Here is a 20,920-nt window from a genome sequence, read left to right as displayed (position 1 = left end):
GACATCAATGTGTGTTGCCTCTTGCGCGCCCCCTACTGGGGACCTGGCCTGCAACTTAGGCATATGCCCTAACTGGGACTCGAACCAGCAAACTTTGGTTCACAGGTCGGCACTTAATCCACTGAGCCACACCAGCCAGGGCTGTTTTTTTCTTTTTTAGTGTATTAACACAGTAAATTGCCCTGTTTGATTTTCAAGTGGTAAAACTTACATCCTTGGGATAAAGCTTATGTGGTCATATTATCATTTTTCAAATGTATTTTTGGATTTTACTTGCTAAACTTTAGGTTAAAATTTTTGAATCTATGATCATGAGGACTACTGAGCTGATCCTTCTCTGACACTGTTTCAGATAATGTTGACCTTATAAAATGAATTAGAAAGTACTCTTTCCTCAATTTTCTGAAAATTGTGTCGAGTTTGTATTATTTCTTCCTGAAATGTTTGGAGGTACTCAGCAATGCCCTAGAATTCACTGTGGACCTAGAGTTTGCTTTTAGGACAGGATTTTAACTTTTAAAAATTCCATTTCATATATACACACACATATATACAGCTATTCTGATCATCCACTCCTTGAGTGAGCTTATCTTACAAAAAAATCTGCCATTTCAGCCAAGTGTCCAAATTTACAGGGAAACAGTTGTTCATAATATTTTGCTACTTAATACCCAGGAGAATCTATAAATGATGTTACCTCTCATTCAATATATTGTTAATTTGCAACTTTTTTTTTCAGTCTGGCAAGAGGCTTATCATTAATGATATACTCGAAGAGTTAAGCATTGGTTTCACTGATTTTCTCTATTATTTTTGTTTCACACTTCACTGACTTCTAATCTTTATTATTTCCCTTCATCTACTCACTTGGGGTTTAATTTTTTCTTTTTATATTTTCTTAAGATGAAAACTAAGGTCACTAATTTGAGACTTTCCCTCTTTTCTAATATTGATATATAATAGTATCTATGTCCCCCTTGAGCAGCATCATCCCCAAATTTTTGAAATGTGTTTAATTCTATTCTAAGTATTTTATAATTTCCCTTTGGCTTTCTTCTTTGACACCTGCACTACATTACCTGGAAGTGTCTAGTTTCTAAACATTTGGGATTTTCTAGATTCTTTTCAATTTTTAAATTCATTACATTGTGCTCACAAAACCCTACCTTGTATGAATGAAATCCTTCTAAATGTACTGACTTGTTCTATGGTGTAGAATATGGTCCAGCCTAGTAAACATTCCGTGTACACTTGAAAAATAACGGATTCTGCTGTTGTTGGAATGGGGGTTCTGTAGTTGTTCAACCATCAGGAGGGTTGATGCTGTCATTCAACTTACTGATTTTCTGTTTGATTAGTTACAGAGAGCGCGGCATTGAAATGTTTTCGATTATCTTTTAAAGAGATTTAAGTAACAAGAAAAAATCTTATGTATTGCCCTTACAGTTAACATTTCTGGTGCCCTTTGTTCCTTTGTGTAGACCCAAGTTTCTGTGTGGTATCACTGGTACCTAAAGGGTTTCCTCCAACACTTCCTGTGCAGTGGGACTGAAGTCAGTATTTCTCTTTCATTTTTGAAAGACATTTTTCCTGGGTATAGAAGTCTACATTCATAGTTTTTTTTTTCTTATGGTACTTTATTACTACTTTTTAAAATTAATTAATTTTTTAAAAGATTTTATTTATTTATTTATTTTTTCGAGGGGGGAAGGGTGGGAGAAAGAGAGGAAGAGAAACATCAATGTGTGGTTGCCTCTTATGTACCCACTACTTGGGACCTGGCCCACAACCCAGGCATGTGCCAACTTGGAATTGAACCAGCGACCCTTCGGTTTGCTGGCTGGCACTCAATCCACTGAGCCACATGAGCCAGGGCGTAATTTATTTATTTTTAGAGTGTGAGGAAAGGGGAGAGGGACAGAGAGAAACATCAATCTGTTGTTGTACTTATTTATACATTCATCAGTTGTTTCTTGTATGTGACCTGACTGAAGACAGAACCTGCAACCTTGACATATCAGGACAATGCTCTAACCAACTGAGCTAGCTGGCCAGGGACTCTTAAAGTACATATCACATGATGTTGCTTCATTGTTTTCTCTCTTGCATAGCTTGCAGAGAGAAATTTGCTGCCGTTCTTTCCTTGGTTCCTTTGTTAAACACATTACAGAGGAATGTTTTTGCTTTGTTTTTTTCAGGCTACTTTTAAGATTTTCTCTTTATACTAGTTTTGAGTAATTTGATTATAATGTGACTATGGTTTAGTTTCTTAAGGATTCCTGTGTTTGGAGTCTGAGTTCTTAGATATGTGGGTTTATTGTTTTCACCAAATTTGGAAACACTTCAGTAGCTAGGTCTACACTGTTCTTTCTGTCCACCCCCTATCCTCCATTCCATGTCTTTGGGGACCCCAATTATACATATATTCAGCAAACTGAAGCTCTCTAACAGCTACTGGGAGAGCTGAATGAGAGATCCTTCTTCAAGAACCTCCTGTATCTTCTCTCTCCTATCTCTTGCTTTATGCCCATCTAAGGAGAGAGGTATACCTCCTGTGCCAAGACTATATACTTTTACCTGGACTCCTGGGCACACATACCTGTCATCTCTTGGACCTCCCCTCCAATACCACATGTCCAGTCTTCCTCCCCATTGCTTCCCTAGCCTAAAAAAACCAAACCAAACAACACAATATAGAATTGAACCAGCGACCCTTTGGTTCGCAGGCTAGCACTCAATCTACTGGGCTACACCAGCCAGGGCTGCACATACGTTTATAGACTAAATCCTCCTCAAAACTATTTCCTTCCTTGGCTTCTATGACATAGCATTCTCTGGATTCTCGTTAAATTTTTCCATTTTATTTCTTTTCTCACTAAAAAGAAATATTTGTGCCCTGACTGGGTGGCTCAGTGGATTGAGCGCAGGCCTGTGATCCTAAAGATCACTGGTTCAATTACCTATCAGGGTACATGCCTGGGTTGTGGGCCGGGTCCCTGGCTGAGGGTGTGCAAGAGGCAACCAACTGATGGTTCTCTCCCTCTCTTTAGCCCTCCCTTCTCCTCTCTCTGAAAATAAATAAATAAAAATCTAAAAAAAAAAAAAGAAGAAGAAGAAACATTTCCTACCCCTTTGGCTTCCTTCTCTCTATGCTCTGAGATCAAATGCTCTTGTTCAGTCACCACTTGTAGGGAGCTGATGTCCATTTTCTAACATCCTGCTTGTATGCCTTTCCAGAGCTCCAGACCCACACTCTACATATCAGTTTCTGGAATTCAATGCCCCACATCAAATTAATTATGCTTTCCACAAACCAGAGAGTCTACCTGCTGTCCTCAATCATGTTGCATCTTCACAGTGACTCAGGGTTCACTGCAAAAGCAGAACAAATAAAAGTACAAATCAAAGATTACACTAAAGTTTTCAGAAACACGGGCCCTAGGTAAAAAGGCAGAGTAGACATCTATGCAACATTATCTAATAGTTAAAGGGGGAGAGCCTTAGACCACAGGGGTGAATTAAGTCATTTATTCAAATAACACCTGTGGTCAAGAAAACAGATGGGATCTCTGATGCGAAGTCTGTGGGAGTGAGACAAGGAGAAATGTGAGGATCCAGCATAGAAATACAAGGACAGTGTGAAGCCATTTCGGGTTCTTTTACACAGTAAAGTACACAGCTCTCCAAGGATAAGATCAGCACTGCAGGCTGTGAATGTTCTTAAAATAAATGATCCAAAAGGCATACATATGTACGTCAACTGCAACTCTGTAACTGGAACATCTGCTGAGGGAAAATGAGTAAGGCAGAGTTCCCACTGCCCATTCTGGGAAGAATGACTTGCCCATAAATATGTAAGACAGCATGTGATAGGTGGGATTAGGTAGGTACAAAATTCTCTGTGGAATCCAAAGACAACAAAATCAAAGGTCATAAAGGTACCCAGTATGTTTGGACCCAGTAGGAATTCCAGAGTGGCTGAAATGCAGAATCTAAGGAAAAGTACAATAGGAAATATGAAGCTAAAAAAGGGACGATGAGGTAAGGAACAGAGGCTCTGAAAAACAGGGCAGGCAGTTGGCTCTGTCTCTGCTAACTCGCTTTAAGAGTTCACTGTGAAGACCGAAATATTCCCAGCAGTGGGAGATTAAGTTTACTCAACTTTCGAACATTAATAAATATTCACAAGTGTTCAAAACTGACACTCCACTGTGCACAAGGTACAGGCTTTATTAACAGATGCCCCTCCCTAAATATCCAAATTTTTAAAGATTTTATTTTGTGAATTTTAATTTTCCAGACACCTATTTTCTAGGCCTTTTCAATAACTATAACCGAAATATACATCAATAGGATAATGTTACTTTAAAAGGGTTTCATTACTTAAATTTTAAGATCTAGAAAATTTATACAAGTAACCCTTAAAGGGGTTGGGTCCTTTTTAATAATTCTTCAATGGTAACTGTTACCTAAATCTCTTAATACTCCTACAGATTTATCACTGTGGTAAATATTTTTTTTATTACAACTGAACAAATGTACCCAGATGTACGATGTCTGTATACAAAATGCACTGACTGCAGCAGGTATCAAATTTAGCACGTGTTGCTAACTTCACATCAAAGTGCAGCTACCTTTGGGCACACAGTGTCATATATAACTGACAGCAGACTACTTATACGATAAATCTGTCCTAGGATCTGTGATTAGAAGACAGAAGAGCCAATATTGAATGCCTGAAGGCCATCGTACATTTCTGCTATTTACGACACTTTCCTTCACTGTACAAGATGCTTAGACATTGTTCTACCAGAACCCTGGGTCTGTTTGAGGAGAACATTAATATAAAGGGCAGGGCAGGAATGTTATTTAACAAGATATCTTAAGGAAAATATCTATTCTTAGGGAGAACCAAACACAGGAAATACATCAAGGGCAACTACTCAATCAAAGAAAACAGCAACCAGTCACCTCTGAAAATATATGAACTGTTCCTGAAGTAAACCCATTTATTCTCATTCTCAGGAAATATTAGGAGTATTAAAATAATACTATTAAATAAAGCCAAACAGCATATTCCTAATATTAAACTTTAAATCTTTATTTCCTAATGCCTGAATGACACTGTCACCACTTTAGCTTGTTCTTAATGTCTTTATAGCAATTCCTCTTGATGCGAATTTAATATTTGAATAGTAAGTCTTAAGACTGTTGATGCATAAAATCTGCAACCATACTGGAAACAAATAAATAAATATTGGGCTTCTAAGCATTATTCTAAAAATATAATGAAGAAATAATATAAAGTTTCCCATACTTTTAAAAATAGTAAGCATTCTCTGAAAACTATAGTTTTGTCTTTGATACTGGAGTAGTTCAGAAAACCACTCTTCATAGGTATGTTGTGAATGTGAGTTTTTCCTGCCCAGCTCTGCTCAGAGTGTGGCAATGACTTTCCATGGGCCTGGGCAGCCACAAGTAATGAGAAGCACTCTGCTATATACACACCGTCGGGATAACTTTACAGATTTCCCTCCTTCTAAGTAATGTCTAATGTTTACCAAAAAAATAGCATAAAGGCACAAGAACACATTTTAATTTGTGCAGCACCCTAAAAACTGCTCAAATAACTGTTCATTGTATTAAAGGATCTCTTCATGGCCATAAACCACACTGATAAGGTTAGCATTAAAATCATTTCCTTGACTTGTTTTTCTCAAGAAAATGCTTTTTAAACACAGTGAAATACCATAAAGACAAGAAAACCAACAAGAAAGAAACTCTTACTTTTGCATTCTTGATGATTTAGTCTCTTAATACAAGGTAGTCTCGTAACAAAATTATGTTAGCTACTATAATTAGCTACTAAAAAATTCAAAGAAGATATAAATCAAAAAAATTATTTTCAAATAAAGGAAAAGTCACAAAAAAATCTATGGTGGTATTCACATCTGATAAAATCAGAATAAAAACAATATCCAGAAATTCTTAAGAATGCCTATGATGACGTCATACCTTAAAAAATTAGAAAGAGATTTATAACTAGTCAAATCTAGTTGTGCATATTTCCTAAGTTCAACAGTTAAAAGCTGATTTTAACATTGTAAGAATCTTGACATATTGAAATATTGAAACTTTCCATTAAAAATTGTGAAAACACAACCCAGAGATATGATGTATTATTTTTAAGATGGAAAACATTAATATATTTCCAAACAAATCATGCAAAGTTTTTAACTTATAAAGAAATGCAAAAATGTTAAGGTTTTTTTTAAAGGACAAAGAAAATGTCCCTTCCAAGGAAGTAATATAATTATTTAGTTGTTACATTTATACCTAAAATATGTATTTTACATGTGTGGAGACTGGTGGGAATGAGGTTATATTACTTGTTTTGCATGGGACTCTGCATGAGGTTTTTTCAGCCCCAAAGTGGATATTAAGTGTAGCTTTTCAACTCCCAACTCTATCCATAAAGAAAAAGTGGGAACAGAGCATAATGGTTATGCATGCTCATTTTTCTTTTTTGAACTATTTAAAAATGTATTTTAATTATAATTAATGCACTATAGTTGTATTAGTTTCAGACGTACAACACAGTGATGCAACATTTATATACCTTATGAAGTGATCACCACAGTTAAGTCTAGCAGCCATCTGTCACCACACAGTTTTTATAATATTATTGATTGTATTCCCTCTCCTGGACATTATATCTGCCAAAACATTTATAACCACAAGTCTGTTCTTCTTAATTCCCTTAACCTTTACCAGCACCCCCCCCCACCTCCCTTCTCCTCTGGGAACCATCAGTTTGGTTCTCTATGAGCTTGTTTCTGTTTCTTTTTGTTGTTGTCGTTCATTTGTCTCCTATTTTCAATACAAAAGTTAAAAAGCAATCTTTAACATTTGTGCTTTAATACAGGAATTAAAATAATAGTCAGTCCCATAAAAAATGAAAAGCAGGATTTTTACACTGAAAACCACCCCATCGTCACAAGGAAACAGAAGGGTATTCCTATTCCCTTAAATATCCATTATCCAAGGCAAAACCTATTTGAGGGGGGAAATATATATGTGTACACACACACACACACACACACAAACAAACAATTTTAAAGGAAATGAACTGGTGAGAATCTACAGGAGAAAAACCTGAACATTGCAGGAGTTAAACCCTGACAAATGTCCATCAATGGGCAGTCTCACCATCGCACTCTAAGTACGGCTCTGAAGAATCTGGGTCACACAGACATTTCAAGTAAGTTTATGCCAAAACATGCTAAAAATGATTATAATTTTAAAGTAATTCACCTGTTAATTTGCTTACCATTAAGTTCATGATTTTTTAAAATAAAGCTGTCAAATGATCAAGGAGCAACAAGGTATTTGGCATGACTACATTCTGACAGAAGGCAGATTCTTATGTAAAATTTGTGAACTGTTGCAAATGTATAAAATATAATAATGAAAAAATAACTAATTTTAAATGTAACTTTGAAATATTTGCTTAACTCAACCACGTGTCCTCAGCACAGACTTCACCAGCTAACACAGGCAGGATGCCTAGCTGAAAAGGTATAGGTCCCGCTGCTTAGAGATGTGTCAGTAAGTACAGTCTCACTGATTGAGAGTGTATCATCTAACTGAACTTTCACTCTGCACTCCTTTCAAATATTTGATCATAATATAAATATAAATATATAAAAAACATGCCTGGGTTGCAGACCAGGTTCTCAGTAGGGGGCATGTGAGAGGCAACCACACATTGATGTTACTCTCTGTCTTTCTCCCGCCCACCCCCTCTAAAAATAAATTAAAAAAATATTTTTTAAAAAGGAAGAAGTATATTCTTTGTACTTTGTACTCAATACTCTTTGCGGGAGAAGAATAAACCACCCTAGACTGCAGCTACACGGCATACTGATAAACTGTCATCTAAGAATCATCTTCCATTTTCTGCCCACTAGACTAGTTTTGGGTTTACCTCAACTGCCAACTAATTTCTACTAAGGCAACCATACTATATTTCATTGAGTAAAAAAATCATCAATACTTTAAATCAGCCATTGAAAAATTTATTAACATCCCAAAGAGATGAGTGAATTAACCTTTACATCAACTATGGAATGAGATTTTTTAAAAAACACTAAGGAAAACTTTTTACTTCTCTACATTAAAAAATGTTCAGAAATATTTTATTGAGTTGTACATTTGAAACCTATATGGTTTTGTGAACAAATATCATCCCAATAAATTAAATTATTAACCGTAATATTTTGTAATCAGTTCTGAGCTGGAAAAAAAAAGTTTAGAAGTAGGCTTTTCTACTAAAGGGGTAAATTTGAAAACCATATTGCTCTAACTCAACTGATACTGTTTTTTAAAACTATGTTCTAAAACCAAAGTTAAATCCACTTTTCCCCCCATAAAAACAGCTTTGCTTAATGTAGAAACAGGTGAAGAATTCCAGCTACAATTCATAACTTCAGAATAAAGATTTGGCAACCTTAAAACACAAGCACCTTATCAAACAGTACAATTGGTCCCTACTAATATTCAATACAGCAGCTGTGTGCTGGCCTAAAATCAAACCCTGCTTTCCCTTTTTATATTATGAGAAAAATCAAAAGCAAAAAAGCAATCCCTCCCCGACAAAGAAAAGTTCCAGGCTTTCTTTAGGTAACCATTAAAACTGTGTGGTGCTTTGCACATTTGCACTGCTTTACTTGAAATTTTAACTTCCTGACGTTAATGTTAGAAAAGTTTTATTCTGTTATGAAAACTCTGAAAAAACAGCCTAGGCCTGTCTCCCCGCTGCTATACAGAGCTACGAGTCCGGATGTGTTTCCCCAGCCATGCTCTCACGCACCTGTGCCTCTGACCAGGAAAGGCTACGGCGACGTGAAGCACGGTTCTAGCAGGTTAACTCCTGCGGCTGCCCATGAAGCAAAGCATCCCTTTCTCCATCATTCATATTTACTCTGCCCATCTGACAAGTGTCAGATGGGGTTTTTTTTCAGCGAATGGTTGATTTTAAATTAAGTTAAAACTAAGTATTTTGAAGATATGCACAATAAAACACCTTAATAGAAAAAAAGTAAAAAAATAATCAAATAAATTGTTCACCCACATCAAGTGAACACATTTTATCAGGACACTTGGTACGTGATAAAGGCACAATATATATCAAATAGCTAACCTAGCTTCTGAAAAAGAAAAAAATGTAAGTAGATTTTAATTGATAATAGAAGGTTTCTACCTCACCAAATCATTCTTATTTCAAGGATTTTAAACAAAAATATCAGCTTTTCATTACAGAAATCTGAAGTTCAATTACGGAGTGCAGTAAGCTGAATGGTGGCCCCAAAGATATGTCCACATCCGAGTCCCTGAAACTTGTAAGGATCACCTTATATGGCAAAAGAAGTGATTCCGTTAAGGGCCTTGAGAACAGAAGCTTACAGTGGATTACGAAGGTGGGCCCTGAATGCAATCACACGTATCGTTGCAAGAGAGGCAGAGGGAGTTTTGGGAGACAATCACACGAGGAGGAGAAGGTGACATGAATATGGAGCAGGGAGAAGGGCAGCTGCAAGCCAGGAAACGCCAACAGCCTCTAGAAGCTGAAAGAGGTGAGGAAAGTTTGCCTCTTAGAGCCTCTGGAGAAGCACAGCCCTGCCTACATCTTGACTCCAAATATTTGGCTTCTGGAATTCAACTCTGAGAAAATAAATCTCTGTCGCTGTAAACCACCAAGACCGTGCAATTTGTTACAGCAGACACAGGACACTAATGTCCTGAGGGAAAGAGTTTATTAAAGGGTAATCCTTAAAGTACACACACTTAGAAGTAAAAGGATTACTCTATACTATAAATAAAATATTTCAAGACACAATATATAATGATAAAGTAAGCACTTTTTTTTTACAGTTCTAACTTTGAAGCAAATTATTCTATTGAGATTTTACATGTAACACTAACAGATATCACTGAGGGATGACCATTCAGTGCTTGCAGTTAGCGCAAAAATTATGATGGCAGCTGCTTATTTTATTCCACAATCCCACCCCGTCCCCAAATACTTCTTTATACCTACACAGTGATTGTTATAAAAAGCTACTTTTTGACCACGAACACATTCCCATGGCTCCCTGCACTTGTACAACTCAGTTTTGTACAACTTACCTATCTCATCAGCAGTTTAACCTGATCTCTGAATGTTAACTACAGTAATAAAGTGCAGCAAGAGACAGGAAAATAAATTAATCTTTCAAACCAGACCACGAAGTGACAGAATTTAAAAACAATAAAAAATGTCTGCAAAACACTCACAAGTACACATGACCTCTGAAACTATACATCGCTAAGTACGAAGAATCTCACTATTGGATCTGCTCAAACGGGCAGAGCCACCCAGAAACCGACAGAGGGGAAGGGAGTGACATCTGAGGAATTATAAGCTACACGGGCCATAATACTTCGAAGAGGTCATTTTAAAAAGAAAACAATAAATCTTTATGATCTGGGAACCACTTGGTCATTCTGAGACTTCAATAAGAAAAGAAAAATAATCAAATCCTAGAGCCTCAATGTTGCTACCTATAACACTGGGATGCTGGCATCTGCCCACCTCCTAGTGAGGTTACACACAATAATGGGCCACGGATTGGCCCCCAGCCTCTCATCATAACCTGGCTGACTAGGAGCTAACTACATTTGCTTTCTCAATGAAAAACTTCAGGGAAAAGTTCCTAGATTTAAAGAAAGAAAAAAAAAAAAAAAGGAAATACTTCAAACCAGAAAGCCTCATTTCCATTTTGCTGCCATCCGGGGGTTTGAGCACTTACCACATCACTAGCACTGGAGAACTCATTATTCACCAGGCTCTCCAGAGCCATCCACCGAACCGGCCTGTTTTCATTGTCCCCCAGACAGTGATAGTCCATGGGGAACAAGTCTCTGGAGAGGGCGTTGTCTGTGATCTTAACTTGAAGTGTATCATCAATGCTGAAAAGTAAAGACATAAATACCAAATGCAATCAGAGTATTTAAAAAATCTGGGTCATGATCACCCTTAAGTACAACATAATTTCCAGTGTTACTTCTGGAAAGAACCCCAAATCCAAGGAACATGACACATCAAATGCCAGTGATGAGCCCATGGCACCTACACACAGTTCCTGGCAGCCAGGTCTTTGTGGATGACCTCCCTTCGGGCCAGATAGCTCATCCCACAGGCAATCTGAATAGCCATGTGGACCAGGTCTTGTTGAGAAATCGCCTGTGGGAACAGAAAATGACGACGTTTGCAGTTACCACAGAAGTTGTGATAGCAGCTGCTTATCTTATTACTTAATTCCACTCCATCCCAAAATACTTTTAATACCTACACACTTAAAAAAAAAGCCACTTTTGACCACAAATGCGTCCCTTGTAGTCACATTTACTATAGTCTTTACCATTCTGTAAAGTAGTTTAACATTTACTTCTCTCATCTGTTAGGTAAATCTCCCCAACACCCAGCACATACAGTAGCTGCTCTAAGTGTCTGTTCAATGCTGAATTCACAAGGTAATATTTCAAATGCTTATTACTCAATAACTAGTCCTTTTAAAATAGTTATTTATTTATTTTTATTTAATTATATTTTATTGATTATGATAGTACAGTTGTCCTGATTTTCCCCCTTGGCCCCCCCTCCACCCAGCATCCCCTGCTGCCTGCCTCAGGTAATACCCCACCATTGTTCTTGTCCATGGGTCATGCATATAAATTCTTTGAATACTCCCTTTCCTATTCTGTACTTTACATCTCCATGGCTATTCTGTAACTACCTATTTGTACTTCTTAATCCCCTCACCTCCTTACCCATTCCCTTACAGCACCTCCCATCTGGCAACCATGAAAATGTTCTCTGTATCCATGATTCTGTCTCTGTTCCTGTTTGGTTTCTTTTTCCCATTCAGTTGTTGACAGATACGTACTTTTTGGTCATTTTAATGTTCCTAGTTTTGATCTTTTTCATTTTCTTAAAGCCCCTTTAACATTTCATATAAAAATAGTTTGGTGATGATGAACTCCTTTAGTTTTTTCTTATCTGGGAAGCTCTTTATCTGCCCTTCCATTCTAAATGATAGCTCTGCTGGGTAGCACAATTTTGGCTATAGGTCCCTGGCTTTCCATGACTTTGAATATTTCTGTCCAATCCCTTCTAGCCTGCAAAGTTTCTTTTGAGAAATCAGCTGACAGTCTTATGGGAACTCCCCTGTATGTAACTAACTGCTTTTCTATTGCTGCATTTAAGATTCTCGCTTTATCTTTAACCTCTGGTATTTTAATTACGATGTGTCTTGGAGTGGGCCTCTTTGCATCCAACTTGTTTGGGACTCTCCGTGCTTCCTGGACTTGCAAGTCTATTTCCTTTGCCAAATTAGGTTAGTTTTCTTTCACTACTTTTTTCCAAATAGATTTCCAATCTCTTGTTCTTCCTCTTCTCCTTCTGGCACCCCTATGATGCAAATGTTGGACCTCTGAAGTTGTCCCAGAGGATGCTTATGCTATCTTTGTTTTTTTCTTTTTTGGATTATTTTTTCTTCTTATTGTTCTGATTGTTCTTCTTATTGTTTTTTGTTTCCTTATGTTGCAAATCATTTATTGGATTATCAGCTTCATTCCTTCTAGTGTTGTTTCCCTGTAAATTGTTCTTTATTTCAATTAGTGTATTATTCCTTTCTTCCTTCCTTTAATGCTGCTCAAGTCCTCACTAAGTTCCTTGAGCATCCTTATAACCAGTGTTTTGAACTCTGCATCTGATAGACTGCTTATCTCCATTTTATTTAGCTCTTTTTCTGGAGTTTTGATCTGTTCTTTCTTTTGGGCCATGTTCCTTTGTCTCCTTGCTTTGGCAGCCTCCCTGTGTTGGTTTCTATGTATCAGGTAGAGCTGCTGTTGACTCTGTGTCTTGGTAGCATGGCCTAATGTAGTAGGTGACCTGTAGGGTCCAGTGGCACAGCCTCTCCTATCACCCAAGCTGGGTATTCAAGGTGCACCCTTCGTGTGTCTGAGTACACCCTCCTCTTGTAGATGAGCCTTGGTTGCAGTAAGCACATCAATGGGAGGGATTTACCCAGGCCAGTCAGCTGCAGGGATTGGCTGTGACCACTGACCATAAATCTCCATCCTCTGTGGAGGATCAGTTGTGCAGGGGCAGGATGGTGGTGCTCCGATGTGGTCTGTAGCTGTCTGTTGGGTGTGCTGGCCCTGGTGCAGGCCAAGGTCAGCCCCTACCTGTTTTTGTCTGAGCTATAAAGCAATATGAGATGGCTGCTACTTGTGCTGGGCTTGGAGATTCCCAGGCAAAGCCAAGCTGTGAATCTAGGCTGGCTGCTGTTAGTGCTGGGCCTTGGACTCACTGAAGCCAGCTGTTGCTCATTGGAGAGGATTTACGAAGTTGTGAAGCATAAGCCAAGACCAGCCATTGATTTGGAAAAGCAGCTCAGGTGGGCTCTTAAGTTGGGTGGGGCAGAGTCTCTAGGGATCTCTAAGGCGGGTCAAACAGTGTTAGCCAAGTTGATGGGGGTCTCAGATATGACACCAGCTTGCCAGTTCTGTGGGGGGAGGGTTTAGAAAAGGGACAATGGCCTCTGCTTACCTGATGCCAGACACTTCAGTTTCTCCCAGTAGGCCACACTGGTGCCTTTCAAGCTGCTAGCCCAGTGCAGGAGCTCAGAGGGAGTGAATCTGAGTAGGTGAGTCCACGTGTGTTAAGAGGAACTGCTTGGGGCTCTAGCAGTTTCTTCCATCTACTCAATCCCCGCTGGTTTTTGCAGTCAGAAGTTGTGGAGACTTATCTTCCTGGCAGTGGAACCCTAGGCTGGGGGACTGGTGTGGGGCTGGGACCCCTCACTCCTGAGATATCCCTCCTTAATTTTTATCCACCACACGTGGGTGAAGGAACAGATTATTCCACCTCTGCACCCCTCCTACCAGTCTGGATGGATTTGATTTCTTTAATTCCGTAGTTGTCAGACTTTCATTCAACTCAATTTCTGACATTCTGAGTAATGGTTGTCCTATATTTTAGTTGTAATTTTGATATGGTTGTGTGAAGAGGTGAGCCACATCTGTCTACACTGCCATCTTGACTAGAAGTCTAAAATAGTTTTTATTAGGATGTTATCCCCTCCCCTAAGGACCATTGTCAAACTAATACAAGCCTATAGCTCTCTGCAATGATGTACTCCTCTGGAGCCCATATTGCGCACTGGGGAATGAAATTCTTCCCCAGGTGATGCAGGTGGGCTTCAGCCTCCAGCCCACGTTAGGAACCTGGCTATAATCCTGTCAACATACAAAGTTTATCAAACCAAATACTCACGGCAACCTCTGAATCTGCTTTCCCCTGACAACTGTAATAAGTATATTACTGTAAGTCTTGAAACAAACTTAACAGGGCTACAAAATACAGTGGCAGCAAAACACATCCTACGCTTTACTATCACCGCCATCATAATGTGTTTGGAATCTAACCAAATGCTTCACAGCTATGTGGACAAGCAGTGACAACAAAGAAACTCTCAGGTGACTATACCTTACGGCTAAGTATATTAAAAATATGCCCTTCAGTCATCACAGACTTTTGGTACAATATGAACCAAATGGCTCTAAACATAGATCGAATGGGCCTGTTTCTACTCCTGGAAGGAAGATCCAGTACAAGCGCCCTCAAGAGTTATCAGAAAAATGACTGAGAGGGTGTCCCAGAGGGCCTGAGGTGACTCTGAATAAACACACAACGGGTATGCGAGGAAAAACTTCAGCATCAGCACAGTGTACACCTTCAGGCAGGAATCACAAACCAACCTTCCTCCAACCCAAAAGGTTATAACGTCATTTCACTTTGAGTTTCTTTTTACAGGCCTTTACACCGTTTATGCTTAAAATTTAAACATCTACTTTCAAAGATAGTATCAGAAGCTACTGGTAGATAACTTGTATTTGGCAAATTTTTCTCACCTGAGGATTATTGGCCTCTACTAATTTGCACTGCCGTAGAAACAGTTTTAGATTCCCCCAGTTCATGTGAGGCAGTATCACCATGGGCTTTTCTCCTTCTTCTATACACACGTGGGTAATAGGAAGAAGATTTCTATAAAATAATCAGAAATCAGGAGAAAGACAAGTGAAATCTTAAACCTCAGGGGCTCATTTGTAATATAAAGCAATAAAATAAAATCTCTAACATATCTAAAAATATGATTACTATTAAAAATGTAAAATTGTAAATGCTCTTTTAAACTAGACTTTAACATTTCCCATATGTGCACTAGGGAAAAGTTATAAACTCAAAGTTGTTTCCTGTGGACTGTATTCTCTGAAGACACATTCTAGCCACACTAACTCTTTATTTCCCTCTAATAAAGGATAATCAGAGACAAATGTTTGACCGTGAGCATGTTATGGTAATATATCATTTTGTCCATCATCACACCTAAAAAAAAAAAGCCCCATACAGACTGTGGAACAAGAATATGATAATCAAGAAGACTCTAAGAAGCTGAAGTTGTTGCAAAAGCCAAGAGAGTCTTAACTGGTCACTGAGTATTTAGAATCCTATTTCCAAATCCATAATTTACAATTGACTGTCTGTGTGGCCATCTCCTTCGGCCTTAGTTTCCATACCTCTAACATAGGAATCCCACCACCCATAAAATGTTGCTATAACAGGCAAAGTTAAATAAGCATGTGGTAAACAATCTTACTCCTGTTTTCATTTTATGGCACAATACATACATTTCATCCTATTGCCTAATTATACCTTTTCTACTGGTATCTGGAAATAACCATTAATTCCTCCCATGGTTACGTAAGTTTTTATATAATTACCTCATCTTCCCCATTAAGCTGAAAATTCCTAGAAGGCAAAAGCTAACGGGGACTCTTTACTTTTACACCCAATGCCTCATATTCTGTACCTTAGAAAACAAGCATTTAATAAATATTTAATAACACAGAAATAACATAGCCTTAAAAAACATCACTGTTCCTTAACTTAGCAAATTCTGCTTCTCAAGATGTTTAATAAGGAAAAAAGAAAGCTATGTGAACAAGGACAGTTAATGCAATATTAGTAGCAAAAAGCTGCAAGCAACTCGAATGTCCAAAAGTAAGGAAAGGAGAGGATACCCCATAATTGAATAGTATGTACCAAGTAAACGGTCACAAAGAACTGTTAAGAGAGTATGAGTAAAAGCTGATCTCATAGAAAAGCAAAACACAAAATTCACGTGTTTGCAGGACAATTACAGTTATAGAGAAAAAAAATAAAACTCTACACAGAAATATGCCAAGATTTAAGAGTTGTTGTATTGAGTTGTAGGAATTTTGGATCATTTCTAGCTTGCTTTTCTGTATTTCCCAAACTGTCTCAATTGAGTATGTATCTCTTTTGAAAGCACCATCACACCATTCGGGCCTGAGCAACAGTGCAGAAGTGAAAGCTCTGGGCTCCCCTGTGCTGTGCAGGAGTTACTAACAGGGAGAGCACTGACCCGAGGAGCCAGGAGCCAGGAGCCAGGAAAATGCCGACTCAGATGAGTGAACCTGAAGGAGGTAACCTCCCTGTAAGGCTTCTGCCTGCCCGACAGCCCGAGAGTGGCAGCGCAGATCTGTCTCACTTTACAAGTCTTTACAAGTAGGAAACACATGTGAGGAGAGAGGTCAGATAACCTGTCAAGGTCAAACAGCAAGTACATAAAGAATACAAAATCAAATCTTATCTGATTCCAAAAGCCTTACGCTTTCCCCTCGACGTTTCCTCCGAGGAGAACAAAAGGGAGCACAGGGGACAGAATCTCTTTTCACACCAAGTCCCATGCACACTAAAATGACAACAGCAAGTTTGCACTCGGGATTAAATGAGCGTTTCAGGGGTAATGTGCAGCTGCCCCATCTCTCCCTACCCCTGCCAGAAATCATTTCCCTGCTGCTTTCCTCATGACGAACATTCACTGCGCAGAGCTGAATGCATTTTCTCCAGGCACGGTAAGCTTGCTGTATTTGATTGCAATAAATGAGATCGAATCATTTATTCTATCATCAGAGGCTTAAAATCCGCTCTGGGAAAGGTAACAAGCAGCATGAAAACGTTTCAAAGTACAAATGACTGTTCTTCATTCTGTGCATTTTATAAAGACCGGGAGGATAAAGAGAAGGTCTGGGGTCTACGAGTGGATGAGAGAGAAGAACAAGGTAGCAGAAGGGCAGATTCTGCAGGAACTTGGACAAGAGCTGCGTCCCCCTCTCAGTCCTGCAAGTGTCCTTGTGGAGTCAGAGCTGGAAGGAATTCAGTGTAAGAGGTGCCGCCATCAGGCACCCTTGGGCCAATGGAGAATTAAACTATAAGTAAAAATAGCTTAAGAGTTCTTTGGCATGAAGCACTTCCGATGTAATTAAGATAGATTGATAGCCACCTTTAATTATACAGCTATTTAAATTTATAATAAAAATTATTCACACAAATTCCAGAGGAAAAAGGAGTGAAAATAAGGCATTTAAAAAACACTTTAAAATATTTTACCACTTTACAACTCTCCTTAATCATGGAATGTTAAAACATGAATTAAACATGTTTTACATGTGTAATTACATAACCAGTTTTTAAAAAGGTAAAATTTTTTGCCCAGTGTCATTTTTTGCTTAGTGTATTTAGCTTACTTGATAAATTCTGATATGACCCCTGAAGATCATTATTACATTTTTATCCCTCATGCCTAGCAGACAGTTCCAAATATGAAACGGGCACTTAATGAATTCGATGAAAGAATGAAAACCAAACGTGTACACACAGCGTGAACAGTCTAGACATCAGAGGTCAAAAGAACTGCGTGGTAGGCCTTAGTTCCCTTAAAAATGAAGTGCGGCAGTGAGTGGAAAGAATAATACACTTTCCACATACTGACAATGTGTTTTGCTCATTAAAAACTAGGAGTCCTGGTATGGCTTTACAGCCAAGAAACACAATGAACCTGATCAAACGATAAGTTACCTTTAGAAGACTTCTCCCAATTACCGAATGTCCAGTATCAAAATAACTCCAATTGAGTATGTCATCCCACTCCATCCTCTCAGGGTGTAATGGGGCTGCTAATTCATCCTGGTAGGATACTGGAAAACCCCAGAGCTTAAAGCCACATGAGAAAGTGCGGCACACGCTTGCTCTAAACATTTTTAGCCAAAGCATCTTTGGGCTACAATAGCTATAAACTACTTCTTGGGTATATCCTGTCTTTGTCTGCATTTATCCTTGCCACCCATTTCTGTGCTGCAGTGGTACAGGTCTTTCATCAGGGTAAGAACACTAGCTAGGCCCCTGGCCGGCTGGCTCGGATGGTTGGAGCATCGTTCTGTACACCAAAAGGTTGCGGGTTTGATCCCTGGTCAGGGCACATACCTAGGTTGTGGGTTCGATCCCTGGCTGGGATGCACACAGGAGACAACCGATCCATGTTACTTATATCAATGTTTCTCTCTCCACCTTCTTTCCTCTCTAAAATCAATAATATACATCTTCGGGTGAGGATTAAAGAAAGAATACTAGCTAGGCACCTAAGTACTGGGTAAACGTCCCATTCTAGTATTAAAACACTTTGGCTCCTCTCCCTAGAGTCAGCATAACAGAACATCAAGCACTCCCAGCAGTGTCAAAAAGGACACTTCCCACAGTGATCATAACCAGTTCTTGTTTTGTTTTGCACAGGAAACAAAATGTGGGTTTCCCCCCCTAAAAAATAAAGTCTAAAGGAGAAGTTACCCATCCATCCCTCGGTGAATGAGTTCTATTCTCAGACTGAATCAAGCTGATCGAAGGTAGCATGCTTAAACCATGTGGCTTTAAGCTCTCACAAGGACATCCTTAGATCCTCAATGCTTAGTTCCTCAAGTGTGTTCAATTTTTTCAAAGGTCCTGGCTTTTTTATTTTCAATGAAACTAAAAAGTGTATCTGTTGACTAATCAACGTCCCAAGTGTATGATGAACCCGAGATATCTGCCTCAGAATTTCAAACTAGAAAAACTTTTTGCTCCCTCAAGGAACACCTGTTTCTTCCCCCTTCTAACACTGAGATTTATCAACTTGTAATGTTTCCTTCAGCTTTGGTTGCCCAGAAGCTAAGAGTTGCTTTATGTTCAATCACAGCAAAAATATTTGTCTCCTTACTATTAGGCTTATTTGTTTTCTTTTCCACCATCACAATGCAAAAAAACTGAGTTTCATTTTCATTACCATTTTACTGATCTTACTATATATAGCTGCCCTCTTTTTAGGCGCTCAAATTCTTTTACATATGAACCAAAGTATAAACAAAATTACAAAATAAAACTAGGCATAGTCACCTTATTTTTTAGCAGGACTCAAGTAACTCCTCAAAATACAGAGAAATTAAATGCAGGATGCCATGCATGCCTCATTTTCTTTTTCCCCCCCAAAACTCATGAATATCTTCCAACAGAGATGGTCACTGTCCCATTTTTTTAACATGTGTGACTAAATTTTCAGTAAGCTACAAATTAGACTCTGTCTAGGGTCTTAAAAAAGAAGTTGCCTCAATATTGATACTGCTGCACACTGTGATCTATATATTTAAGCCCCTTTTGTCTCAGAAGGTAAAAGCCTTTATTATAGCTCTATGAAGAGAACTAATATCAAGCTTAAAAAAAAAGATTTATTTATTTTTAGAAAGAGGGGAAGGTAAGGAGAAAGAAAGAAACATCAATGCGTGGTTGCCTCTTGCACGCCCCCCTGCTGGGGACCTGGCCTGCATGCAACCCAGGCATGTGCCCTGACCGGGAATCGAACTGCCACCTTTTGTTTTGCAGGCCTGTGCTCAATCCGCTGAACTACACCAGTCAGGTATATCAAGTTTTTTAAAAAACCTCTTCCTATAGAACTACAAGTGTCTTTTAAAGAAAACAATTTTATTTATTTTTAGAGAGACGGGGAGGGAGGGAGGAAGACAGAGAGAGAAACATTGATGTGAGAGAAAACAGATCGGTTGCCTCTCCTATGTACCCTGGAAGGGGGATCGAACCCGCAACACAGGCATGTGCCCTGACTGGGAATCGAACTTGCAACCTTTCACCTTGAGGAATGAAGTCCAAACAACTGAGCCACACCTGCAAGAGCCAAGTAGCTTTTTAAAAATCATACTATGACCTAATAAGAGGTTGGGTAAATCAAATGTGGTGATACATACATTTAATGAACTACTCTGTAGCCTTTTTAAATGTGGACATGGATTTATAGTTACTGACATGAAAAGTCAGATACATTGTTTTGTTATAGTAGAGCATGTTTAATGTGTTAAGGATAATAATAGTACTGATTACATAGAAAAACATTTTTAAATTCATGCTGGAAATTTACTGAAAGTGTTGAGATGTCCAGTTTATTTTAAAATACCTCCGCACTCACAAATGATCTATCATCTATCTAGACAGAAGATACACATCCACATGTATATAAACACACAAAGCAAAAACGGCAAAATGTTAACTAACAACGAATTTAGGAGGTAGTCTTTTCGTTTTTACTATTCTTGTCTTTAGCGTTCTTTATGTTCAAAAATTTTGTTACAGTTCTTTAGCACATGTATATCATTATCCTATTTTTAAAAGGGAAACACGCACATAAATATGTATAAACTCTCAAATGCTTAGCTATGATTATCCAGATGTGGGCTCACATACTCTTCTTTATACTTTTAAATTTTGTGCCATGAGCATGCATTTCACTTTTATATTCAGAAAAAAATCAAACTATTCCAAAAACTTTCAATTCAGAACACATGACTGTTCTTAAAATAAAAATGTAACAGACAATGTCACCATGCTCAACAAACGCTGGTGCTCCTCTCTCAC

General features: G+C 38.4%; 1 protein-coding gene across 3 annotated transcripts in view; it reads right to left on the bottom strand.

Moving 5' to 3' along the window:
- RYK (receptor like tyrosine kinase) overlaps positions 1 to 20,920 on the bottom strand; it is an 88,594-nt gene that overhangs the window by 9,864 nt on the left and 57,810 nt on the right. For all 3 annotated transcript variants that reach the window (XM_053929715.1, XM_053929714.1, XM_053929716.1), the window contains 3 exons: positions 15,019 to 15,151; positions 11,175 to 11,284; positions 10,851 to 11,010 (listed from right to left, as the gene is read on the bottom strand). In XM_053929715.1, the coding sequence (XP_053785690.1) occupies positions 10,851 to 11,010; positions 11,175 to 11,284; positions 15,019 to 15,151 (403 nt within the window). The remainder of the gene's footprint in view (positions 1 to 10,850; positions 11,011 to 11,174; positions 11,285 to 15,018; positions 15,152 to 20,920) is intronic.

Source organism: Desmodus rotundus, chromosome 8 (assembly GCF_022682495.2).
Source record: "Desmodus rotundus isolate HL8 chromosome 8, HLdesRot8A.1, whole genome shotgun sequence".
NCBI lineage: Eukaryota > Metazoa > Chordata > Mammalia > Chiroptera > Phyllostomidae > Desmodus > Desmodus rotundus.
Note: the sequence above shows the minus strand (reverse complement) of the source record. Positions and strands in the feature narration are given on the sequence as shown.